Genomic DNA, 27,659 nt, shown 5'->3' on the forward strand with positions numbered 1-27,659 from the left:
TAAAACCACTAACGGCAGAGGAGACCACACCGTCCAGTCCAAAGGATAATGATGGGGAGCAATGACTCAAAAGGGCTTCTGAACACCGAAAAGGGTCTGTCTGGCATGTCTGCAGTGAGTGACATGTTGCGCTCGTCCTAAACGCTCGTGCGTCTGTACTGACTGGCCAAAATGTTGAGCCGACTGATGAGTGGCAGCGAACGGAGTCTTGACAGGGAATTCAGCTGTACGGTGCGACTGCTGGACGACTCGGAATACACTTGTACGGTTCAGGTCAGTATTAACATGTTTTCATCATCACAAGCGGGTGATCCCCGGACACACGTGTCTTAATGCTCGCGCTGCTGATGCTGCGCATTCAGACGGGAAAATCCGCGAGCATCTGTCCGTATCTGGACACTACACAAGACAAGAGCTGCAATGCGTAATGGCTCATTAACGTGTCTCGAAATTTCCTTTGGCTTTGATGAGTGAATCAGCGCTAGGTTTGGTGACCCGTCTGTTGCCTTTAGAGAGCAGCGGGTCACCTGTCACGTAGAGCCTGCCGCCAGCCCGAGAGACCAGAGTCACATTCAGTGGGAAGAGACACTATAGTGGAAAGGTTTCATACATTAAATTGCCTCTCGGGGCGAAATATCCACGATAACAACTGCTGAAAGATTGTAGTAGCCTACGTGCCATACTGTAATGGTGATACAGTAGCTGTTGTGCTTCTTATTTGGCAACACATTGATACTACTACAAGCCACATCATTGTGCAATTCAAAAGCTATGTTCATAGACACATTCCCACACTCTTTCTTTATGCATTCAGAGACGATTTGTTTCTGTTTGCCTAATGCAGCCCAAAAGCCTGTTAATTAGAAAGTCATAAATGACTTCTATTGAACTGCGTGATTATGCATTATTGCCTCATTATATTATATTTGAACAATTAAAAGGAAGGTTTGGGACACAGCAAAGTCATTGGCTGAGTTGCCAAAATGAACAGTGGTTCCATTTTTTTCTTTTCTTTTTTGTCCACACAGTGGAGCTTGAACAGAAAGAGCAATGAAAATGTCTCAGGTGCTATTTCAGTGTTAGGCATGTTTTTATTAATGAGCTCCCTCCATTGGCCAAATATTCACAGATGTTCAGGATCAGCAATAGCTGCTGAAAAAATTGCAGAAGCCTATATGCAATACTGTAGTGTTAAAGCAGTAGCTGCTCTGGCTATAAAAGTTCAAATCTATCAAATCTTCAGTTAATGTGGATATTTCATTTTGACAGAGCACAGATGACACAATTGACTTGTATTTTGGGCTAAATATTAAACAAATTAAGTTGATTATTACTTGTAAATAACAGGAACAGTCTTTCTAGTACAATATATACAAGGGTAGATTGTAGCAGTTATTATTTGTGTATAACTTACCATGTTCACAAAAAAAAAAAAAGGTACTGGTAATATTCTGCTTGGATGCTATCCGTTAATTCATGGACATTTCCTTTAAGCCGAAACCACAACACAGTGTAATGTGTAATTCAGATTACTGGTAAAACACCTATGAACAATCAATATAGAAAATTCCTTCATATTAACAGAATATTGGGCCATATTTTTATGGACCGAAGAGTGTATTAAGTATATATAATATAGGGAAATATCAGTAGGGTCATGTATATGAAACCGCATTTTGGTGTAACAGTTTATCATGGTTACATCAGCGAGTTACTGTATTTTGTGAGGATATTCAGAGTTTAGTTGAGGCCAAATTCTTGGCAACTGGAACAAAATATATCATCATTTTCAAAGACAAAAAGTTCACTGGTTTGAAATTTCGTAAGTGTGCTGTGTATAAGTTATTTCCACATGGGCTTTCACCACATGAAGCATTGACTCTCAGAACAGTGCATTTGCTGATGGTCTTCATTCATGGCACTAGTTGTGTGAGGTCATGTCTGTCGTGTGTCTGGGAATATCAACCTTAGATTGTGACATTCCTTTGTCCTTGGAATTCTGTGTGATGCTGTGGTCTCCATGGCAACAGGCTGATTCCATCATTGGTTCCCAGCTGCTCCTGCTCTCATCAGATAGGATATGAGCACACGTGTGCACACGCACATACCCGTCTATAAAACAGGATTCATTCAAACATGGCGGGTGTATATTGCAAAGAGAGATAGTCTTCGCCTGTCCTTTCCTTTCTGTGTCCCACTTGGGATCGTCCTCTGTAATTGATTGATCAGGACAGTTGAGTTTGGTTAGTGATGAAATGCTTATTAGTGAAATATGGCCTCTCGGTTTTGAGAGACTGCTGACAGTGTTTGGCTCCTGGCAGTCACACATCTAGAGACCAGATATCTGAGACACTCACACATATACCTTCATTACAGCACTCACCTTTGTGTAGGTCAGCGATTGCCTCTCAGGTAGATTTCACTGCTTAATGTTTGGCCACACATAATACACGCCTGTCAAACAAAAGATGCCAACTATTCAGATAATCAAATTTTATATAACCCTCATCAATTTTTCCACTGTAACATTGTTGACTTATCCTATCTGGGCTGCGTTGTTCTAATTAGCATTTCAGAATCATAATTAACTTGATAAGAATGTAGCAGTTGTTGAAGGCATGTCCTCAAGGAAGGCACATCTTACTTGGTTTGCAGTGGCTCCTTTTCCTTCATATCTCACAGCTGCATGCATGATGATTTGCAGTTGTTCTCACGGGGGTGGCTTCTTCTTTTTCTATCATCTTTAATCAAGTCCTTTGTAGAATGAAAACAATGGTATTATATTTTTCTCTTATTTTTCTCCCAGATGGTGTTGGATTTCATGAGGGGAAAAGCTGTGATGTAATGAGGCTTGTGCCACACTAAAGATTGTGCTGTACACAATCTGTGCATTTATGAGTGATTGGAGATAGGGTTATTTATTGCAGGGCTTGTATCATTCTTTATCTCTCACTTCTGAATTGAAAAGAATCCTTAACTCTCGCCTATCAAGGACAAGCCAGATATCAGCAGACCCTCGTTCGCATTCACAACACAAAAGCAGACAGTTATCAATAAAGTGCACAACGCCTCTTAGAACCTCGATATTTCTTTTCCAAAGTATATATTAAGCATATACAATGTTTCAGGAGGGCCAGGTAATTTTAAGCTAATACATATTCCAGTCCAATGAGACTGCCAGTACAGCATGAACAACAACTTAGTGCCATTCCAAATAAATAAATAAATAATATATATATATAAATTATTATTGTGCTGAAGAGTAGTAATTTAAATGGAAGGCTATTATAAACTCAACCTACTGTGTAATTTGTAAAATGACCGTGGGGGTATGGCTAGTTCCTCTGCCTCATCGAATCAAACTCCTCAGTCAGTCATTCTATCTAAATCAACACAACCTTAAACAATAGAAAGAATGAGAGAAAAAGGTGTGACAAAATTCATTCTGTTCATGATAAAATATATAAAATCATTGCATGCATGTTATAGAGGCATGATATCATAATGTGCAGAATATATCAAAAGATTAAAAAAGTCTCTTCTCCTATTTATTTTTTTTGTTTTGGTTTATCTAAAAGTATTCATTGCAAATTCCTGTAGCTCAAACTGTAGAGGATAGCACTAGCAACACCAAGGTCACGGGTTCAATTCCCAGGAAATACATGAACTGATAAATTGTATAACTAAAATCTGTCAAATACATAAACGTGGATTAAATTCAGCTACTTATAATACTACATGTCTTGCATGGTTACAATATAAAGACAAGCCAGCATGAAGTCATGCAAATTTAAATCTCTTTGACTGTCAGACAATGTAAAGGTATTGTTCGCGTGCCTAATTTCATTTTCCAAGACCTCTTCTCACACTCCCTGCAGCAGTGACAGTGCATGTCTTTCCAACTTTGTTCCTGTCTTGAGCTAATGTTACAAGACAAAGACTAACCAAGAAGTAGATAATCTGGGTCTCTTGTCCCCCACAATTTAGTGTGCTTGCCAGTACGGTGAAATGTGAAAGGATGACTTTATAGCGCATATAACTTTAAAGTTTTTTTTTAATGTGATAAAAAACCCTCACTGGTTTGCTTAGGTCCTCAGCTGAATATCAAATTGTTGGCACTATTTTACTCCTGCTCAAATGCTGCCTGTAAGATGATCTTCAATATGCAACTAACAGATAAGATGATTAGATAAACCAGGGGTGAATTTATACTTTGATTGGAAAATTCGATTAAATACAACAGGATGTAAGTCATTCTGTGAAAACATGCTTTATATACTGTAGAAGTTGCTTACAGCCTAATCAAAGGATTTTACTTCAAAGCAATGAAATCTTTGTTTGTGTGAATAGTTAAATTTTTTTATATTTAATTTTATTTTTTTTGTATTTTTTGTTCATGTTGCACTGGCCATGAGGACTATTACCAATGCCATTGTAGAAATACTTGTCCCACCTGAGATGTCCTGCTTCCTGTAAAATAAAATATTTTATTCAAACTACTGATATGACTGAATTCATCCCATATAGGTGTACATGTTTTGAAATACTGTACATTTTTCAATTTACCATAATTTACTTACATTTGGAAAAAAAGAGATGAGTTTAAACGAATGATGTTGCTCTTTTTCAAAAAATAAATGTATATAGTGACTACAGGCTATTAAAGGAATAGTTCACCCAAAAATGAAAAATTCTGTCATCATTTACTCACCCTCAAATTGCTCCAAATCTGTATGAATTTCTTTTTTTCTTTCTGCTCAACACAAAAAAAGATTCTCATACAGGTTTGGAACAACTTGTGAGTAAATGATGACAGAATTTTGGGGTGAACTATCCCTTTAAATACCAAAAATTTAATAGACATTAAAGGACTAAATAGACTTCTGCTTAAGGTTATTATGTGGGTGAATTTGAAACTGATCTCTCATTTTATACTAACCTGCTGCATTCTGGGAAATTAGGGGAATATGTTGCTGAGTAAATCTTGGCCATATGGCATAATTCCAAGATTTTGATACATGGTCCAGTGCAGCAGTCTAAATCATGATGTGGAAGGTTTGAGGTTTGGCATATGAAGTATTTAACATGTAAAGTGTGTATGAGAGCAAGAGAGAGGGAAAGATTTCATTAAGAATATAGTCATCTCCTTACACTACTGTATTTAGTTGTCAGGCAGAGGAGAGCAAGCAATAACCAGACACTGCTTTTTACCAAGAGAACCACATGAACCATTTATAGACCTCTCTCGTTCTCTCTCTCTCTCTCTCTCTCTCTCTCTCCCACACACACACACACGTAGACAAATTTACAAATTACACCTTTACATCTCACTAGATTTCCTGTCTCATGACTTATAATTTATTAATATTGTTTGTGATGCTGATATGGAGCTGATTTGAATATTTAAAAAGAGTGAATAGAGTTCTGAGAACAAACTGAGATGACTAGTGTCAGACATTGCTTGTAGTTTCTGACATGAACTCTGCCTCCCTTCCGATCATAAGCACACTTATAAAAATTAAACAAAATACTTGTCTTATTTTCCTGTTGCTGGGTATAAAATCTCCAGGTGTTATTCACACTACCACCATGAATCGTACTTGCATGTGCTGAACCAGGCAAACACTCTACATTAGTACTTATGATGTCCGATAAACCAGTCTGCTAGTAACACATCTGTCTGTTTAGAATTCTGAAAGCTGCTGTTGTGACCCTGATCCTTCACTTTCCTGAACTGCTTTTTGCAGATAATAATTATTTCAAAATCTGAATTTCCTCTATCACACAGCTCTAAAGCTTTCCAAGATGCCCTCAAAGTGCTGTGTGAATGTTAATATTTGATTGAGCTCTGATGTCTCCAGAGAGATTCTGAAATATTAAGCTCTCTCTGGAGCAAGAGACATTATGTTGGAATTTAAGCAGAAGTCAGACCACATGCTCACACCCTCTCTCTTTAAATGTCCTCTGACTGCTGCTGTAATTAATTATTGCCACCACCTAGGCTGGATGTATAAAACTGTTCAGCACTGTAACAAAATACCTCATTCAGCAATGATGTTTAGAGAGATGCATTCCCCTAACAGCAAGAATGCGATCAGTGTGATCCATCCGAGGCAAATTAACCAATATATAAAAGATATATAAAATATATTTATATATATGTTAACTTAAACAATGCCCAACTGGTACTAAGGGGCCCAAAGTGTGCCAAGAAAAATGTGGCAAAGTGACGTGTGGCGACCCATACTCAGAATTTGTGCTCTGCATTAAACCCATCTAAGTGCACACACACAGTAGTGAACACACACACACCATGAACACACACCCAGAGCAGTGGGCAGCCATATTGCTGTGGCGCCTGGGGAGCAGTTAGGGTTTGGTGCCTTGCTCAAGGGTCTCACCTCAGTCATGGAATTGAGGGTGGAAGAGAGCGCTGGTTATTCACTCCCCCCTCTGACAAATACTGCCAGACCTGAGACTTGCAACCTTCGGGTTACAAGTCCGACTCTCTAACCATTAGGCCATGACTTCCCCGTGCATAGGTATGCAAATTAGAATGCACCTTTTTCCCTACTTTGTATCTATTCCATCTATTCAGCTTTCATTTCCACAATAGTGCATCATCAAACCTGCTTGTGGTTAAGACCAAGGGTTTTCAAACTTTAGGGGGCCTAATTTCTTCTGAGAAAAAGGTACAAAATTAAAATACGAAAATAAATATAAATAATTAATAAAACCAGATACTTATAATAAAGTACTATAATAGATATATTCATATTTTAGAATTCTACATTTCTGTTGTATTCTCCTTAGTCTGTAATCATTTGATTAATGACAGTTGCTTTATTATATTTTATTTTTCTCTTCAGGTTTATACATCTTACAGCACACTAAAAAAGATACAGTGTCAATAAAGTACATTTCTAACATTCTTTTTTACTGTATAAATGAGTCTTGAATATATGAATATATATACACTGTAAAAATGATATGTTGGTTTAACGTAAAAAAGTAAGTAACCTAGTTGCCTTAAAATTCATTAAAAACTAAGAATTTCAGTTATTGCAAAGATATTGATTTTGTTGTTTCAACTAATATTCTGTTCTAAGAATTAAAGATTGTTTTGACAATGATAAAAGATTTTTGTTAACTAATTATCCTGGCATAACAGAGAGCACAAATAAACCATCATTTAAATATTCATGTTTATTGAAACATTCACATTATAACATTCCCAGTCAAGAATTTGATCTCACAATGATGTCACCATAAGCTCACATGATTCTCATGGTGTGGTCACAGTGGGCCTCATTTACGAAACGAACGTACGACAGGAAATTGAGCGTACGGTCGTTTTCGCTGCTTATAAAGAAGAGCACCCCTTCGCTGCCTTCTACTGTAAGTTGCTGCTACCCCAGTCTCTGTTATTCCAGAAGGATATGCTTCTTTCAGAATGCCATTGGTTGTGGTTTGGGCGGTTCTGGCCTATCGTTGTGTTGGGGGGGTTATTATTGCTGCTCTCCCTGCTCATTCATGACAGGCTGCATGGATGGGCAGGGAGGTTTTTTGCCCAGAACAGAACCATACCGCCAAACCAAACTTTATGCTAAGTATCTATCATTCTGACGATAGTGGTCCTGACAGAACTATAATTCCAACAGTCATGTCCTTGATGAATTTCTGCTCCGAACCTGTGTGATTTAATAAAAACAAAGGGAAGCATTAAAATGTGCCTTACATTCTTAAAGCTTACAGACTCCAATAAATATGTGTACTTATAAAGTAAATAAATTTACTTGCACCTTTGTCCAAGCTCTACAATGTGTCAGTCATTCCCATTATGTCTGCATAGCACTTTGATGGATACAACTGCAAAAGGACTTGCTGCAGTATATGGCTGCGGTCCATCCACAAGATCGTTGAATTCTGTGCTGATCTTGAGTCATTCCAAAATATCATAATAAAAATACAGAAAAACATGAAAAATACAGAAACACGTTAAAACAACACTGTAAAATAATAAAAATAAATATATCTTTACAGAGAAAGTCAAATGTCATGACAAGTTTACGTTTCAATTTCCAAAGCCCTATATTTTACAATCCAAACGAGGCTTTTAAATGACAAAACACATGAAATTAGAACAAAAAAAGAGCAAATTTAACACTTATTGCAGGGCTGTTTATACAATATATAAACTATTATTACTGTTATTCAAAAACCTATACAGTTTTTAACGTATGTCTAATGCAATATACTTCTGACAGCATATTCACAGCATTACAATGGGTTCCGGTGAGGCACTTCAATAGCTACTTCAGAGAACTGAAAGAAGAGTTTGTACCTTCAGAACTTCATCTGAAGCAAAGTTATGTCAGCAATATCAAATGTACGCGCTTTAACTAACTCTGAGGGAGGTGACTGACAGCTCTCCTGTCCTCATGTCGAGAGTTATCGGGAGTAAATGCAGAGGCATTGTGTGCGCTGTGTGAACATGATGTTTCTGTAGTTCTAGACTAAATCTCACTCACACAAAAACAGATTCGGTATTCCTCAAAATGAATAAAAACCATCAAATGCAAACTCAGGACATGACACAAACATGTAAAATAATAACACAAATATCTTTTATGTATTTAATTTAATTTTATTAACTAGTATCTTTGCTGCTGACCTTCGATGATCAACCATACTAATAAACAAAAATGACTTTAGATAAACATAACATTTGTGTTTCTTTTTTTTTGTTTCTGAAGAGAGAAAAATTAGGCCAAGGCAGATGAGAAAAATAATGCAAAAGTAACGTAACGCATTATTTCCCATAAAAAGTACCGTACCGTAATTAGTTACTGTCAAGTTTAAAGAAGTTCTAAATCCATACAGTTGTCCGTTACGCTCCGTCTCGCGCTGTTTGAATGGTCTCTAATGCAGCACTGGGCTCAAATAATACATACCAAAATTTATTTTTTGTTCTCTAGATAATTTCAGCTCAGTACTGCATGGGAGAATATTATAATATTTTTGTGGAAAATACTGTGGAACCGCGTGTATTTTTCGAGGCTTCATAGGGCCGCAAAATTACCACTGGCATACATATAACTAGAAAATACGACGCTTTAAACAATACTTGTACTCTTCTTGGACAACATAGGTAATTTTACACATATTAAACCAATAAATACACATATTTATTTAGCAAATTTGTAAATTGAGAACATTTCTAAATTTTGTGAAGCTTACCAAGATGGCTGACGAACATCTTCTGTCTGCAATGGTCTTCATGAGTTCTCGAGATAAGTGATGTTGAGAACGTGATTTTGCTATTGAATTGATTCAACAGATTTTTTAAGTTGAGGGGGCAAATACTCTAGTTCAGTCAACTTACAAACTAGTTGAGACAGTGAAAACTTAAAATGTTGTTTCGAAGTCTGTCCCCCTTGTTTCTGTTAGGTAGTTAGGGTTAGACAGTCCAATATTCGACATAACACTGAATTATAATGAATGCGGTTAGTGAACTAAAAAACAAAAAAAACGAAACAGCATTTTGAGCGGTGAGAGATTCTAACTTAAACGCCTCTGATTGGCCACTGCCTTCAAAGAATCAACAGATCTATCTGTGATTAGCTACACTGCTCAAAGAATCTGCCTCAGAGGCCTCTCCTGTCCACGAGTTTGTTCCAGAGGCCTCTCCTGTCCACGAATCTGTTCCAGAGGCCTCTCCTGTCCACGAGTCTGTTCCAGAGGCCTCTCCTGTCCACGAGTCTGCTCCAGAGGCCTCTCCTGTCCACGAGTCTGCTCCAGAGGCCTCTCCTGTCCACGAGTCTGCTCCAGAGGCCTCTCCTGTCCACGAGTCTGCTCCAGAGGCCTCTCCTGTCCACGAGTCTGCTCCAGAGGCCTCTCCTGTCCACGAGTCTGCATCAGAGGCCTCAACTGTCCACGAGTCTACCCCAGAGGCCTCAACTGTCCATGAGTCTACCCCAGAGGCCTCTCATTTCCACAAATCCGCTCCAGTGCCTGCAGAGGGGGCATCATCCGCTGCAGAACCTCCCAAGGCGGTGGCGCCCACTCATGAACTCACTGTCTGTCCTGTCACGGCCATGGAGGCCACTCATGAACTCACTGTCTGTCCTGTCATGGCCATGGAGGCCATTCATGAACTCACTCTCTGCCTTGTCACAGCCATGGAGGCCGTTCATGAACTCACGGTATGCCTTGTCACGGCCAAGGAGGCCATTCAAGAACTCTTTGCTCTTGCTCTGTCACTGTTAAATAGTCTATCCATGTCACTGCTCCACCCTGCCTTCCTGCTCTGCCTGCTCCGCCATGGCTCCCCGCTCTGCTGGCTCCGTCATGGTTCCATGCTCCTCTGGATCTGACCTGGTGGCCTCCTGCTCCATTGATCCACAGTCTGCCTCTGATCAATGGCCCAGGACCTCCATTGTTCCACTGTTCCACGGCCCAGGTCCTCCAGTGCTTCACTGTCCTCTGTGGCTCCACAGCCTAGTTCTGCCATTGCCCCATGATCCTGGTCCTGTTCCTCTTCACGGGCCTGGCCCTCCGTCCCGCCCCCTGGACTACTTCTGCTCCGCCATCCTCCTGGACTTTTGTTGTTTTGGGTGGTTTAGGAGTCTGGAGCCGCCTTTTTGAGGGGGGGATATGTAAGGTCTATTTTGGGTTTTGTTTCTTGTTCTTGTGTTCATGTCTTTTATTTTGTAATTTCATTCATGATGTTAGTGTCATGCTTCCCATGCCCTCATGTATTTCTGCCCTGTGCATGTGTCATGTTGTGATTGGTTGTTCAAATCATGTGTCTTGTTCCTCATTGGTTATTGTCCTGTCATGTGGTTCTCAGTTCTGTTTGCTCATTGGTTAATTCTTGTCATGTGACCCTTAGTGTTTGCTATAAGTAGCCCTCTTGTTGCCATTGTCTCTTGTGGTGTACTGATGTTGTAACCTGCTGTTGGTGAGTTGTGTTTCTGTTCATGGCCAAGTCCGTTCATGCCATGCCAAATCAAGTTTGTGTCAAGTCTAGTCTTCGTTTGTATGTTTGGATTTTGGATTTCACATTGTTAATAAACTGCACTTGGGTTCATCTCAACTTGCTGTTCAGTGGACTAATTATTACACCCCGTACAACCAGACCTGGTTTGCAAAGTAGCATAATGCAAATGGGGTTTTGTGTAGTTAATTTATCTAAATTGTTCTAGGGTTATCTAAATTGTCCTTGTATTGGTGATATGTTTTAATATAGATTATTAATCTTCTTCCTTTTCCTTTCGGCTGTTCCCTTCAGGGGTCGCCACAGCGAATCATTTGCCTCCAACTAGCCCTATCCCCTTCTGCATCCTCTTCTCTCAGACCGACTACCGTCATGTCTTCCTTCACTACATCCTTAAACCTCCTCTTTGGTCTTTCTCTTGGCCTCCTGCCTGGCAGCTCTAACCTCAGCATCCTTTTCCTGATATATTCACTCTCCCTCCTCTGAACATGTCCAAACCATCTCAACCTGGCCTCTCTAACTTTGTCTTCAAAACATCTCACATGTGCTGTCCCTCTGATGTACTCATTCCTGATCCTATCCATCCTCGTCACTCCCAAAGAGAACCTCAACATCTTCAGCTCTGCTACCTCTAACTCTTCCTCCTGTCTTTTCCTCAGTGCAACTGTCTCCAAACCATACAACATCGCTGGTCTCACTACTATCCTGTACACCTTTCCTTTCATTCTTGCTGGTACTCTTTTATCACACAACAAACCTGACACTTTTCTCCCCCCATTCCAACCTGCCTGCACACGCTGCTTCACCTCTTTTCCACACTCCCCATTGCTCTGGACTGTTGACCCAAAGTACTTAAAATCCTGCACCTTCTTTATCTCTTCTCCCTGTAACCACACTGTTACACTTGGATCTTTCTCATTCACACACATTTATTCTGTCTTGCTGCGACTAACCTTCATTCCTCTTCTCTCCAGAGCAAACCTCCACCTCTCTAGCCTTTCCTCCACCTGCTTCCTGCTCTCACTACAGATCACAATGTCATCCGCAAACATCATAGTCCATGGAGATTCCTGTCTGACCTCATCTGTCAGCCTGTCCATCACCACCGCAAACAAGAAGGGGTTCAAAGACTATCCTTGGTGCAGTCCCACCTTCACCGTGAACTCCTCTCTCACCTACCGCACACCTTACCACTGTCCTCTCATACATATCCTGCACCACTCTAACATACTTCTCTGCCACTCCAGACCTCCTCATACAATACCACAGCTCTTCTCTTGGCACCCTGTCAAAGACACAAAATGCAGCTCTTTCCGACCCTCTCTGTACTTCTACATCAACATTTTCAACGCAAATAACACATCTGTAGTGCTCTTTCTTGGTATGAAACCATACTGCTGCTCACAAATGCTCACTTCTCCCCTTAGCCTTGCTTCCACTACTCTTTCCCACAACTTCAATCTCCCTTGTTCTTAAAAATCGGCACCAGAACACTTCTCCTCCATTCCTCAGGCATCCTCTCACTCTCTCAGACCTTGTTCCTCAAAGTACTCCTTCCATCTTTCCCTCACCCTCCTGTCACCGGTCAACACATTTCCATCGCTCTTTAATCACTCTAACTTGCTGCACATCCTTTCCATCTCTATCCCTCTGCCTCGCCAACCGATACAAATCCCTCTCACCTTCCTTACTATCTAACCTTGCATACAAGTCCTCATAAGCTTTCTGTTTGGCCTTTGCCACCTCTATCTTAACCTCACGCTGCATCTCCCTATATTCCTGTCTACTTTCCTCCGTCCTCTCACTGTCCCACTTCTTCCTAACTAACCTCTTCCTCTGGATACTCTCCTGAACTTCCTCATTCCACCACTAAGTCTCCTTGTTGAACATGTCCATTAAATTCTGCCCCTATCACCACTCTCTCACCTCTGGGAACACTCTGCATCACTTCCTCAAGCTCGCTCCAGAATCTGTCTTTCTCCTCTTGCTCACAACCTACTTGTGGAGCATAAGCACTAACAACATTCAACATCACACCTTCAATTTCCAGCTTCAGACTCCTCAACCTATCCGACACTCTCTTTACCTCCAGAATATTCTTCAAAAACTCCTCCTTCAGGATTACTCCTACTCCATTTCTCTTCCTGTCCACACCATGATAAAACAGTTTAAACCCTGCTCCAATGCTTCTAGCCTTGCTCCCTTTCCACCTGGTCTCCTGGACACACAGAATGTTGACTTTCCTCCTCTGCATCATATCTACCAGTTCCCTGCCTTTACCTGTCATCGCATCAACATTCAGAGTCCCTACTTTCAGTCCTAAACTCCTGCTTTTCCTCTTCTTTCTCTGCCTATGGACACGCCTTCCTCCTCTCACGACTTCCTCCTCTCCTTCTTCGACCAACAGTAGCCCAATTTCCACCAGTGCCCTGTAGGTCAATGGCGCCGGCCCCGACCGATCCGGTATGGAAGTCATGTTCGTGATTCGCATAATGAATTTGGCAAAAGTTTTACGTCAGATGCCCTTCCTGACACAACCCTCTCTATTTATCCAGGCTTGGGACCGGCACAAAAGGTACACTGACTTGTGACTTCCTGTGGCTAGATTTTAATATAGACTGCTATTGTTTTGGTGAATGTCTGTTTCTCAGATTATAAAAAGTGAAAATCAAATGCTCCCTCCACTCACCCAATTCTATATGTTGTGGAGGTGACCGGCTTCACGTGTTTGCCTGGGAGTCCTAACTGGGTGCCTGTCCATGCCGGTGTTGTACCCAATTCTGATCCCCTGCCAGATTATTACCCCCATAGTATTGGTAGATTTAGGTGTAGGTGTGGGCGAGGGGTTAGGATTAGGGGTGGGGTTAGGATTAGGCAATCAGGTAGCGACTTCAACGAGGGGGGTAATAATTTGGCAGAAGGTCGAAATTGGGCACAACACAGGTAACCGGGTGCTGCTTTATCAAGTCCTTTTCAGGAATTGTGTTTAATGTACGCAACCTGCAAAGTCCTAAGCACAGACTCGCCGAATGAAGCTTCACAAAGAAACTTCACTTGCCCATCGGTATTGAACTCACCTTTCCGTTCTAAAGTTACAGACACACAGAATTCCACTAATAAATGAGACTGAAGGCACAAATTTTTAGAACACGTGTCATTGTGACATCACAGACTGGTGTATTTGACCGTTTAGGCGTGCCACTTTTGGGAGTATCGAAAGGAAACTTCCTGAACTAATCATTGATGGTATCAAACTATTCTCCCCTCACTGTAATAATAAAAATATTAGATTAATGTTTCAGTCTAAAAATAAAATCTCTCCTAGTGTAATGAGCCTGAGTCATTTGTTCATTGATTCTATTCTGTCCTCTTGTGTTTATTCTCTCTGTGTATGTGAGTGTGCATGTTTGTGTCCTTGTGATGATTTGCTGGAGGCTGCAATTGGTTCTTCTCACCTGATCCAGATATAAGGACCCCCCCCCCCCAAACACTCAACCTCTGCCATTGTTGTGTCATTGTGTGACTTTGTTGCTCATTGCCTTTGCTGTTTTGCTGTCATCGTTTGTTTAAGTCTTAGAGTGTCTTACCAGAGAGATTGTGAGTGTGATTTCAACCTGTGATATTTATTTTTAACTTAACCCACGCCTGATTGACTACGATTTTGGATTCTGATTTTGAACTGTTAGCTATCATCTTGTGTATATATCTTTTGTAAATACATTTTTGGCAAGTTATGGGATGTTTTGAACATCTTTTCACACTGTTTTTGGTTTAGGGAGTCGGGCAAGTTTAAACCGTAATTGGTTTTCTTTCATTTTGGTTTAGGAAATGTAGAAGGTTAAAAAAATAATAATATTTGTTCTTTTGGCCTTGTCTGCCCCTGATGCTAAACCCTTATTTGTAAATAAAGCCCTTGTTATTCAGCATCTCTCTGGTACTGAGACTTTCTTCCTTTTCCTGTTACGGCTGATCCCTAGCAGTTGTAACACCTAGAGGGACATTTTTTTGGAATGCACAGATATCTGATAATAATTGGAAAGAGACTTGGTTAAATCCATATAAATTTTGAACAAAGTTGAAGATGTACACTTTAAAATACTAAACGTAATGTATCTTTATCAAAATGTATGAACAATGACGACGACAATTGCACTTCTTGTGCTATACATGAGGAAGATTTGGATAATTTGTTTCATACCTGTTAAATTTTTGGTCTGACATTAGTTCTTTTTTTTTTTTTTTTGCCCCAAGAAATGTTAATTATATGCTGTCTCTAAAAGATGTTATATGCTCCTACACACACACACAGAAGCAAAATGTTTGAGTATGTTGTGAATTTCTATATTCGTTGAGAACATCTTTAATGTTAGTATATAACAAAATAATGATACATTGCTCAATTTTATGGAGAAATTTGCACAGTAATGCCCTCGCAATACATTACCAAGTATTTTGGTTCTTGACTCTGTCTTTAGGAAAAAGTAAGAAAATTAGTTGATTGTTACATTTTGGCTTTGTTGTTTTCTGTTTTATTTATTTGTTTATCTTCTGTAGACTTTCTGGTTTATTTTTGTATCGCATAACAGAAGACGAAGGCTATGCGTTTCCATGTTCCGCATGAGCACAGAAAGCATCCTGTAAATAGCAGATTTAGTTCTTTCGCGGCTTATTGCACTTTAATTATTAATAATTTTAAACCATCCCACCCACTGAAAGCTGCGCTGATTATCATACACAAATATGACATTTATAGGACATTAAAAAAATCTGTGCAGCAAAAGTATGTGGTAAAATGTCTCTTAGCACAGCAGAGCACCAGTTCAGTAAAAGGATATGTTTCTGGCAGTCATACTTTTTACATACTGTTAAATTTTTGCTGCTGTTCTAATAAACTTTCTTTTCGTCATTACTGTAAACAAGCTATTGCTGCTTGAATCTGAGTGAAGGAGTTTGCAGCTGATTGTGGAATCTGCAGATCCAGGTGTTGAATGATGTGTTGTCGGATTCAGTGACCCTACTATATATGTAAAGCTGTTCGCAACAGACCAAAATGCTTTCTAGGATAGATCAAATACAGGAGGTTAGACATCCCTAGCAAGAAATTAGCTAACAGTAAAACCATTTTGTGTGAAATGAAGGGGGGTAACGGATTTTGGCAACTTCTAATGTTGACGGATTCTGTGATCCTGCTGTATAGCTAATGCTGTTCACATCAGGCAAAAATGCTTTCTATGATATAAAACACAGAATATTGTTAACATTAAGAATATTGGTAACATTAAAGCCATTATGTGTGAAATAGAGAGAGGTAACGGAGGTAACCTCTAAAGCTGCCTTGTCAGATTCGGTGACCCTGCTGTATATCCCCAGCTGTTCACATCAGGCAAAAATGTTGTCTAGGATATAAAATATAAGAGAAAAGACAACAGCAGAGTGAATTTAAATAACATTACCGCCAATGTGTATTAAATAAAGGTGGGGGTGGGGGTGACCTATTTCAGTAACTTATTATGTGCGATTTAGTGACCCTGCTGTACTGTACTGTATATCTATCTGTAGCTGTTCACATCAGACAAAGTGCTTTAGGCTATACAGGAGGTTAGACATCACCAGAAAGAATCTGGGTAACATTAAAGCCACTATGTCAGTGGTTCTCAAACCTGTCCTGGAGTACCCCCAGCCCTGCACATGTTGTATGTCTCCCTCATCTATCACACCTGATTCAATTCATCAGCTCATTAGTGGAGACTGCAAGACCTGCAGTGGGTGTGTCAGAAATAGGGAGACATACAAAATATGCAGTGCTGGGGGTACTTCATGGAGAGGTTTGAGAACCACTGCACTTTGTGATAAGTGATTTCGGTAACCTCTAATACTGTGTTGTCAGATTTGGTGACCCAGCTGTATATCTGAAGCTTTTCACATAAGACCAAAATCACCAGAAATAATTTGGTAATTATATGAAATAGAGGGGAGTAAAAGTTTTCGGTAACATATTATGACGTGTTATCAGATTCAGTGACCCTGCTGTAAATCTGGAGCTGTTCACATCAGGCAAAAATGCTTTCTAAAATATAAAATTCAGGAGGTTAGACAGCACTAGAGTGAATTTGGGTAATATGAAAGCCATTGTGTGTAAAACAGAGGGTGTAAAACAGATTTTGATAACTTCTAATGCTGTTTTTCTTTCTTTCTTGGATTTGGTGACCCTGCTGTATGTGTGAAGATGTTCACATTAGAGGATAATGCTTTCTAGGATATAAAACATGGGAGGTTAAACATCACCAGAAAGAATTTTGCTAACATTAAAGCCATTATGTGTGAAAGGGAGGGGGTAACAGATTTCGGTAACCTCTAAGATGTGTTGTCAGATTCAGTGACCCTGCTGTATATCTGAAGCTGTTCACAACAGGCAATATACAATAGGTTAGACATCAGCAGAGTGATTCTGGGTAACATCAAAGCCATTATGTGTGAAATATGGGGGAATATGGATATTTTTCACTCATTATGGTCTTTTATGCTGTGTTGTCAGATTCGGTGCTATATATCTGCTGTATACCCTGCTTAAAAAGCCTACTATTAAAAAAATACAGGAGATTAGACATCAACAGAATGAATTTGGGTAAAATTAATGCCATTCTGTGTTAAAGAAAGGAGAGTAATGGATTTTGGTTCACAGACAGTCTGCATAAAATTTAATAAATATTTCATAATAATAATAGTAATAATAATTTTATATATATATATATGAGTTCAAGAGCTAAAATTCCAGTTTTCTTGTTTCCATGTGATGTCAAATATACTATAGAACTGAGGCATTGTTAACAGACTGTGTACAAGCATTGTCATGTTGATTCCTTTTTCTCTCTGTTCCAGAGGGATGCAAAAGCTCAATGGCTGTTTGAGCAGGTCTGTCAGCATCTAAACCTGCTGGAGAAAGACTATTTTGGCATCAGATTTGTGGACCCAGACAAGCAACGGGTGAGTTCCTAGTATAGATATATTATGAGTTGTTAGTAGTGTACAACACTTGTGGATTATTCAGCTGACAAAGCATTAAATATATATATATATTTAAATCCTGTCAACTATTTTGAAAAAGTAGACTTTCAGACAATACAATCAACTGATCAGACTGTATATTCATCACCAGTGTTGGGGGTAATATATTACAAGTAACGCGAGTTACGTAATCAGATTACTTTTTTCAAGTAACTAGTAAAGTAACGCATTACTTAATTTACAAGAGAATATCTGAGTTACTTTTTCAAATTTATTGATTGACAGCTCTCCTGTCCCCATGTTGAGAGAAATCAGAAGATGTTACTGTAGTTCTAAAATAAATATGAATATGCATTAATTAATCTCACTCACAAAAAAACTGATTCAGTATTCCTCAAAATGAATAAAAATAATGCAACTCAGAATAAATGTTAAACAACACAAATATGCTTTATGTATTTAATCCCATTCTATTAAGCAATGTCTTTGCTCCTGACCTTTGATGATCCAGTTAAACCGTACTAATAAGCACAAATTACTCTAGACAAACATATGTGTCTTTGTTTATTGCTGAAGTGTGTTGAAATGTCTTCTTCTGCATTCTACTGTATGGACGTAAACTTACTTTCCCTTCAGCCTGAGGCTTATTCATTTCACTTTTGGTGTGAAAAGGCTTTTATATTGGCCAAAAATATAACTTTTTTATTTTAAAAACAAACAAGCAAGCCCTGTCCAGATTTAAAAAGTAACGCAAAAGTAACGTAACGCATTACTTTCCATAAAAAAGTAACGTAATTAGTTACTACTTTTAGGGAGTAACGCAATATTGTAATGCATTACTTTTAAAAGTAACTTTCCCCAACACTGTTCATCACAGCCTGTTCCCTGTCACATCAATTTAATTATGGTATCTACCCCACTAAGTTTCATGCTAATACATATTCTATCTTTGACCTAATTAACCATTCCTGATGAATGTATCAATGTTAATGTTTGTGCATGAGCTTGAAGCAGGACACCCAATGATCACATGCATATTCAGATGAAGAGCTGCAAAGTGTGATGCAATAGATATGTAATGTGGTGAACAGTCATCAGTTGACAAATTCTGGTCATAACAATGTGTTAAACTAGAATCTCTATCTGCATTATAGACATAATTTCTTTTTGATTCTGTTTCAGCATTGGCTGGAGTTTAGCAAGGCAATTACCAAACAAATGAGATGTAAGTCAGATTGTATGTGAAAAGTCCCAGCTTCATCCTTCTTATACATGCTGTGAAAAGAATAATATTTGCATTCATATTCCTCATTGACATCCCTCGTAAATGTCAAAAGGTTATATTGACTGCTTAATTATATCTACGTGAATGTTTTATGTCCTAGCCCAGCCACCCTACACTATGTGTTTGCGTGTTAAATTCTATCCTCCAGACCCTGCAACTCTTAAAGAAGAGATCACTAGGTACGACTCATTATGTAGTCTATTTTTGTTCAAAATGTATATATTTAGTTGAGCAATATATAGTAAGAAAGAACTATATGGAATTATATTACACAAGTTACAGAGACTTGTACAATTCTCTGATGTACGTATGATCAGCACAGTGACAGTTTAATATGTCCTCTGTGTTGCTTTCAGATACCTGGTCTTCCTACAGATTAAAAGAGATTTGTATCACGGCCGACTCCTGTGCAAAAGTTCAGATGCTGCTACGTTGGCCGCATTTATTCTGCAGGGTAACAGCAAATCACAGTCACCGCAGCCATTTTTTTAAAGTATTTGTTGAATTATGGCTTTGATGTATATGAATGTCGTTACTGTAAGACAAGATGGCACTGGTTTGGTTTCATTCTCCCTCATATTATTTTAGCTGAGATTGGAGATTATGACCCGGGGAAGCATCCGGAAGGTTACAGCTCTAAGTTTCAGTTTTTTCCCAAGCATTCTGAGCGCCTGGAGCGCCGCATTGCTGAGATCCACAAATCTGAGCTGATGTAAGCTTATATTCAATTGGCCTGTCACATGCAGTATGTCACTCTTTTTAAAGGGACGCTGGGTTTGTAATGGAGAGATTAAATGTAATTCATGAAATTTATCTCCCAGAACAAATGCAGCAAATTAACAAGTCTGTTCATTTCCTACAGAGGCCAGAGTCCTGAGACAGCTGAGCTGAATTTCTTAAGGAAAGCTCAGAATCTTGAAACATATGGGGTTGATCCACACCCAAGCAAGGTCAGTAGCAAAATTTATCAGCTGCCCATATCCAGGAAATCATTTCAAAGTACAACAGAAGTTTCCTAACTGAAAGTAGTCTGTTAATGTCTACATTCATAAAGAAGTTAATTTTTTTTATCACAGGATGTGTCTGGCAATGCTGCATTTCTCGCATTTACCCCATTTGGCTTTGTGGTACTACAGGGGAACAGGAGGATTCATTTCCTCAAATGGTGAGAGAGGGGAAATGAATCTCTCATATCATTTTCATTTGCTTAGCAGTCAAGATCCAATGACTGTGTGTTTATGAATAACTATAACAGTGTTTTGTCATATTGTACAGGAATGAGGTGACCAAACTGAAGTTTGAAGGAAAGACATTTCATATATATGCAACTCATCAAGAGGTAGGTGAAATCAAGGCAGCTCCATGTAATGCAGAAGAACAAATAGTCAAAAGTAAATAAAACTTACTGACCCCCTGTGACCTTTACTAAGGATCAGAAGATAATCTTGACTTACTTTACTCCAACACCTGAGGCCTGCAAGCATCTATGGAAGTGTGGGGTGGAAAACCAAGCTTTCTACCAGTAAGTTCACATGACCTTCTTGACATATCAGGCTGAAATTAAGCTCAAACACGGACATAAACTTCTTACGTGCATTAGATAAGACCAGTGGTTCTCAGCCAGTTGCATAAACAAATCCACTGTTAAGACTGTCTTAAGAAGTAGTTTGGCCAACTATCAATTACCCAAGTGGTAATCAGTCTTACTTTATGGATTTAAAATAGAACAATCTACTTTTCTTTTTCTTTTTTCTTTTTGTAACTGACTTTTGTAACTGGCTTCAACAAACTTACAAGCGGGCTACAGTGTTACTTAAAGTTCAGTATATCAAAGGGGTCATATGATGTTGCTAAAAATAACATTATTTTGTGTATTTGGTGTAATGAAATGTGTTAATGCGGTTTAAGGTTAAAAAAACACATTATTTTCCACATACTGTACATTATTGTTTCTCCTCTATGCCCCACCTTTCTGAAACGCGTCGATTTTTTCAAAGTTCATCGGTCTGAAAAAGCAAGGTGTGTTGTGATTGGCCAGCTATCCAGTGCATTGTGTTTTCCCGAATACCTCAAGCATGTGACGGAAATGTTACGCCCCTACCATATTGTGATGATGCCCTGTCAGGCCGGAGCGATGAATCAAAAACATGAAAACCCATTATAAACGAGGCATTCGTTGCATCCAGTGGGGACATAATTATGGATTATAATGACTTATACTGTCTTTTTACGTGTTGCGTTGCGTTGCGTCGCGCCGCGCCGCGTAAACATAAAACCATGTCTGCATTTGTGATCGGAGAAATGACAAACAACAAGCCCTACTCTACATTGCCCAAAAAACTCGCTTTAAATATATAAAATATAAAAACTCTTTAAATATAAAAAACGTACTTACGAGTCAGAACAGCCGACATTGTAGTTTCCCAGGATCAGGAAACGGTCCTCCATAAAATGTGGTGCACACATCTGAATATTTGGGTTGAAGTGTTCTGGAACATTGTTGTAAATACAACTTAACCACTGATTTCTAGTCGTGTCCATTTTTGGAAGGCCAAACTAAATAGTTTCGCTTTCACAATGAAACACAGCGTCACACATGGTGGCCTAGAGTGAGCAGAGGCCGGGGGCTAGAGTGAGGAACGGCCGGAGGGCTAGAGTGAGCAGAGGTGGCAGATTCGACGAAGGAGCGTCCGGAGGGCTTGCGGCAACCACATGTGACGACCCCGGGCTGGACTCTGCTTCGTCCACGGTGAAAGCCGATCTGGCGATCCACAGCGCAAAGTTGTAGTATTTCCTCAGCAACCAGCACGGATCAGCTCCAGGCATGACGAAGCAGATATCGTCAGCAACAACAATACTACAGCGAGAATATAAGTTACGCCTTCTTTCTTTGCGTGAACATTTGGGCGGCGTTATGCAAATCTTCCCACATCTTGACGTAGACATGTGGGGGCGTGTTAGAATGAGCCGTTTTAGGTAGGTGTGGCTGACTCTTAACTTTTATAAAGAATATCTCTTTGGATTTGAGACTTTAGTCTTTGCTACTTTACAGATCTTCTTTATGCACCAAGAGTTTGTAAAACTCCAAAGAGAAAGGAAAAATTGAAATCGCATCATATGACCCCTTTAAAAAAACATTTAACTTAATTCAAACTGCAGCCATATCACCCTGCAGCCCAAGACTGGTTGCCCACTGAAGCTAAGCAGGGCTGAGCCTGGTCAGTACCTGGATGGGAGACCTCCTGGGAAAACTAGGTTGCTGCTGGAAGAGGTGTTAGTGAGGCCAGCAGGGGGTGCTCACCCTGTGGTCTGTGTGGGTCCTAATGCCCCAGTGTAAAAAAAGTGTAAATATTTGTAAAAAAGCACCGTCTTTCGGATGAGATGTTAAAACCGAGGTCCTGACTCTCTGTGAGATCCCAGGATGTCCTTCGAAAAAGAGTAGGGGTGTAACCCCGGCATCCTGGCCATTCGCCCATTGGCCTCTGACCATCATGGCCTCCTAACCATCCCCATATCTGCTGATTGGCTTCATCACTCTGTCTCCTCTCCACCAGTAAGCTGGTGTGTGGTGGGCGTTTTGGCATAATTTGGCTGCCGTCGCATCATCCGGGTGGATGCTGCACACTGCTGGTGGTTGAGGAGATTCCCCCCTTCTATGTAAAGCGCTTTGAGTGCCCAGAAAAGCGCTATATAAATGTAAGGAATTATTATTATTAAACTCAAAACTTTTTTTATAGAAGAACATTACAAATCAGAATTTTGAATCTTCAAGAATGAATCGTGGTTAATTATTTTAATACATCAACACTCCCAATTTGTGTTGATAAAAATAGTCATTTAAATGGACACATTTATTTATTTCTGTCTCTCGTTTTCTTTATTTCTTTCAGGTTTGAGAAATCAAGTCAAGTTCGCACTGTATCCAGTAGTAATCTTTTCTTCAAAGGGAGCCGCTTTAGATATAGGTGAATATTATCTGCTCTGGTGGTTATTAGGTGAACCCCATGGGTTCGTCAACTGTGCTTAATTAGGCCTGTGTTTTGAATATATGCCAATTAATGGATTAGCTGGAAGGGTCGCTCATATTTTGGCTACATAATTTATCTTAAAGTGGTAAAGTGGCCAAGGAAGTGATGGAACAGAGTGCCAAAATCAGACGAGAGCCTCCAGAGATCCACAGGTGAGTCTTCTCAATGCTGTCTTGTTTCCTTGAAAGTTTAAATATACCTGACAGTATGTCAATTGATTTATCACATCTTTTTGTATGTTCAGGGCTGGGATGGTCCCCAGCAGGAGTTGTCCCTCCATCACTCATGGCCCACGACAGAGTAGCGTTCCCCGAACACGAAGGAGAGCAGTCCATATTTCCATCATGGAGGGTAAGACAATGTGCCTATAAGCACAGACACACATTTGTTATATTGATATTGATATTGGACCCCTAACCCTAACCCTAAACATATCCACCATAGACACTTACTCTAAACAGTTTTAAATATAAACATGATTGGGCTGATTTATACGCATTTTTAACATTTGAGGCCTGTTCAACTGGTTTCACTATATTGCTGAGGACATTTTTGAATAGTGAGGATTGTTGGACCTCACAAGTATAATCAAACCTGTGCACACACAGGCACACCAACTTTAGCATATACTGCCCCTTTCTAAGAACAAAAACTGAATTGAAATGGAATTGAGGTAGCAAGCAGATTTGTCACTAGAAAAATAAAGTTTTGTGTCTTCAAAATTCAATGCTACTCAAAGCAAGAAAGGTTGGTCCATAAGCATTGAAATGCTGCCATCTGGTGGTATAAAGTTATTTTTCCTTTCATGGGGTGACTAAATAATAAAAGCACCCTGGAAATTTTTGGTTTGGTTTATTTTTCCGCTTGGATTCATTACTGTGTCCTTACTGGACCATAACGTGCAGTAGGTTTTTAATGTCCCACCCTTGTTGCCAATATTTTACTAAACATTATAAGTAAATATAAATACTTTTCTTTTTTCACTAAAATTCAAAAATCAGTTGTAAAATTACAGTTCAGGGTGCAGTGTTTTTTTTTAAACATCTCATTCAACTTAAACAACACACAAATAGGTAAAAACCCACACAAAAAAACAAAACTCAAAAGTTTGGGGTTGGTTAGATTTCTTAATGTTTTTGAAAGAAGTCTGTTATGTTCACCAGGACTGCATTTATTGGATTTAAAAAACAAACAGTAAAACTGTAATATTGTGAAATTGTATTATTATTGTTGCAATTTAATATTTATTTAATATTATTAGAATTTTAAAATAACTTAAAAGCTATATTTTTAATATATCTTCAAATGCAATTTATTCCTGTGATACAAAGCTGAATTTTCAGCATTCATTACTCCAGTCTTCAGTGTCACATGATCCTTCAGAAATCATTCTAATATGCTGACCTGGTGCTCAAGAAAATTTCTTATAAATGCTGAGAACAGTGCCGTTTAATATTTTTAGTAGAAATCTTTTTTTTTTTTCCAATTTAATGAACCAACCCCAAAGATCAAACTTAACAAAAGAGTGCTCTTGACCGGGATAGGAATACACTACACTTCATCTCTTTCTACTGCTCTATGTAATGAGAGCCGCTCTCATTGTGCACAATGTGACCAGACGTACACCTGTTCCAGTCACTTTACTGACACTGCCAAATGCCATCATGGTTGTGTTTGTATGTGTGTGAGGGTACTGTATAAGTGTGCTATATATTTTGAGTTTAAGGTTAGTTTTATTCTAGTACCTGATCTGTACAGAAAGTCCAGTTCTAAAGTACAGCAGACACAATGTGCTTGCAAAAACATGTACCGGTATATTCAAAAGCATTTACTATACTAAAGTACAGTAAATGTAAATGCTAAAAGAAAAGGCTTCACATGCCCTACATGTGGGCTGATAATCTGTGTCATACACAAGTAAATACAGAGACAATGAGAACCGACAAACTTGTCCATCTATAAGGATAAACAGTGCTATTATAACAGCATCTATAAATAGAGAGCCTGTCCATGTATGTCATGTGGTTTGTATCAGAATGAGTGCGTGTTGTGTATGTGCTCCTTTGTTACAGTCTATAATGGGTTTGAGGGGGTTGGAACATGCAGAGCAGCTGGACTTTTGGGCATAAGGGAACTTATGGAGCTTTAAGGCTCTAGGGTGTTCTCGCTTTCTCACACTCACTTTTATAAACACACACACAACATTGTGTTATGTCATTTTTGTTCAGGAGGATAGAGGGAGGAAAAGGGTCTAGCGGTGATACATTTACACAGGGCTGAGATCATCACACACGTTAGCAGCTATATTCAGAAACCATGGTGAAGTGTCTCATACGGATTAAGACAAAGGTGAACGTTCATCTGCGGATGATCAACTACTGTTACCGGGATGTGAGGGTACGGGTGTTGACGATGGGACCTAGACTATTAGGGAAAGCTCTAGGGGCTCTGCCTCTCTTCCCGTCTTTGCCCAGCTCCTCCACTTCCTCTGGAGCTTCATCTAGACTTGGTGTTCAACCCACCAGCACTGCAGGTAAAGTTCCTTGTCGTTTGGAACAGCTGGACATTCAACTTATTTTAGTGTGACTGCATTTGAATGTGCACAGCATATATAGCGGATTAGAGTGCGACCATTGTTAGCATGGTGTGTAGCTTTTATGGATTGTGGGTGGAGCTATGTTTTCTTGTGGTTAATTAGATCTATATATGCACTTATAATACTTACACCATAGTGCATTTTATCAATACACATACATTTGTACCAGTTGAATAAATGTAAATTATGCAATTGTGAATTATAATGGAATATCACTTAAAAGTAAACTAGCATGAAATTACTTACATTAAACATGGATTTTTTATTCTTCCTTTTCTGAAAACATTTTCTTTTCTTTTGTTATTTCATAAGTTAAAAATGGAAGATGTAAAACTGAAATTTGCTTGTGAATAAATATTAACATACAATGTGTCTGATGTCACAAGGCTTACTGTTATTGAATACATGAGGACTCACTGTGACAATGTTTACCAATTTGGTAGAATTTGTTATTTATTTATTTTTTTTCAGCTATATTTGGTTGAGACATTTAACTCGGGCTTATGAAATCAGTATAATATATTAGGGTTGGGCAAAGTTCTGAATTTAATAATTAGTTCCCTTTTAATTCATTAGTTAGAATTTGAAATGAAGTGGCCACACCACATATAGGAAGTTGAATCGGTATTTAAAGGAAGAGTAGTATACTGAATTACAGTTCAGAGAAATGTATGGCATTCTGGGATATTGAAAGTGTTCCTCCATCCTGTCAATATCATATGCTCACCAAGGCTGCATTTATTTGATCAAAAATCCAGTAATATTGTGAAAAATTATTACTATTCAAAATAACTGTTTTCTATTTTAGTATATTTTAAAATTTGTTGAAACCGTGACGTATTTTCAGGATTTATCAAAGAATTGAAAGTTCAAAAGAAATTGTGAATGGCACACAAACCTGAAAGCACATCAACATAATGCTTGAAACACAATCATTGAACATCCTCACTCTATTTCAGGTCTGGAGTCCTTGCGTGACAGTGGCCATTCCACGCCAGAGCGATCAGTCTCCAATGGCAACTCATTTCTACACTCCCATGGAAATAGAGCCGAGGGAGACAGAACAGCTGAATTTTCCGAGGACTCTTACAGTCCCTCTGACAGCGTGCTTCCCACACCAGTGTCCAATGACCCCTCAGACCAGGCTCAGCTTCGCCACACAAACGGCCACCGCAGCAATCAAGAGGAAGGAGGAACAGACCTGTGTACGCAAAACCAGGCAAGGCCACAGGGCGTTAAACCCAAAGGGAAACGCTTTCAACTGGAGAAGTCTCGGCCAACCCAACATGGCCCAGAGGAAAGGGTGAATGAGTTCATCTGTAGTTTGGCACGTCTTTTCTTAGTGACCCTGGCTCTACTCTTTGCCCTCCTTCTACTTCTTATTGTGCTAACAGAGTCTGAGCTGGACTTGGCCTTTCTTAGGGACATCCGGAGAACACCCGAATTCCAGCAGTTCCACTATGAATACTTCTGCCCCCTTAGGCGCTGGCTGGCCTGCAAGTTGCGCTGGATGGGTGGGCAGCTCATCAATAAATGAATGTGTAAGCACCCTTCTCTGTCTCCTCAGTGTAGTCTACGAGTGGGACATTCTAAGCATTAATATCATGGTACCATGAAGTCAAAATTAAATTACTATTATCTACATAGCCAAAGCCTTGGACTTCCTAATACCATGCCAAGACGAGAAAACTGTGTATGTTTCAGCTCTAGTTATTGTGAAATTGTTCTCTGCAGCACTACTTTATA

At 39.3% G+C, this 27,659-nt stretch overlaps 1 protein-coding gene across 1 annotated transcript; it reads left to right on the forward strand.

Moving 5' to 3' along the window:
- LOC107593056 (FERM domain-containing protein 5-like) lies at positions 1 to 27,514 on the forward strand. The gene is made up of 14 exons (XM_016282640.1): positions 1 to 273; positions 17,879 to 17,983; positions 19,187 to 19,229; positions 19,390 to 19,468; positions 19,646 to 19,743; positions 19,878 to 20,001; positions 20,152 to 20,239; positions 20,366 to 20,454; positions 20,565 to 20,628; positions 20,720 to 20,811; positions 23,180 to 23,254; positions 23,401 to 23,469; positions 23,562 to 23,668; positions 26,873 to 27,514. Exons 1-14 carry the CDS (start codon positions 172 to 174, stop codon positions 27,448 to 27,450), a joined length of 1,713 nt encoding a protein of 570 aa, XP_016138126.1. The 5' UTR covers positions 1 to 171; the 3' UTR covers positions 27,451 to 27,514.
- The last annotated feature ends 145 nt before the right edge of the window (positions 27,515 to 27,659 follow it).

This window comes from Sinocyclocheilus grahami, unplaced genomic scaffold (genome assembly GCF_001515645.1).
Source record: "Sinocyclocheilus grahami isolate Dianchi unplaced genomic scaffold, SAMN03320097.WGS_v1.1 scaffold10.1, whole genome shotgun sequence".
Taxonomy (NCBI): domain Eukaryota; kingdom Metazoa; phylum Chordata; class Actinopteri; order Cypriniformes; family Cyprinidae; genus Sinocyclocheilus; species Sinocyclocheilus grahami.

What these genes read in the sequence shown, in the direction of transcription:
- LOC107593056 (XM_016282640.1), top strand. Translation starts at nt 172, where the DNA reads ATGTTGAGCCGACTGATGAGTGGCAGCGAACGGAGTCTTGACAGGGAA. An exon ending in AATTACCAAACAAATGAGAT is followed by an intron (nt 19,230 to 19,389) that starts GTAAGTCAGATT and finishes TTTATGTCCTAG; the next exon opens with CCCAGCCACCCTACACTATG. An exon ending in CCATATTTCCATCATGGAGG is followed by an intron (nt 23,669 to 26,872) that starts GTAAGACAATGT and finishes ACTCTATTTCAG; the next exon opens with GTCTGGAGTCCTTGCGTGAC.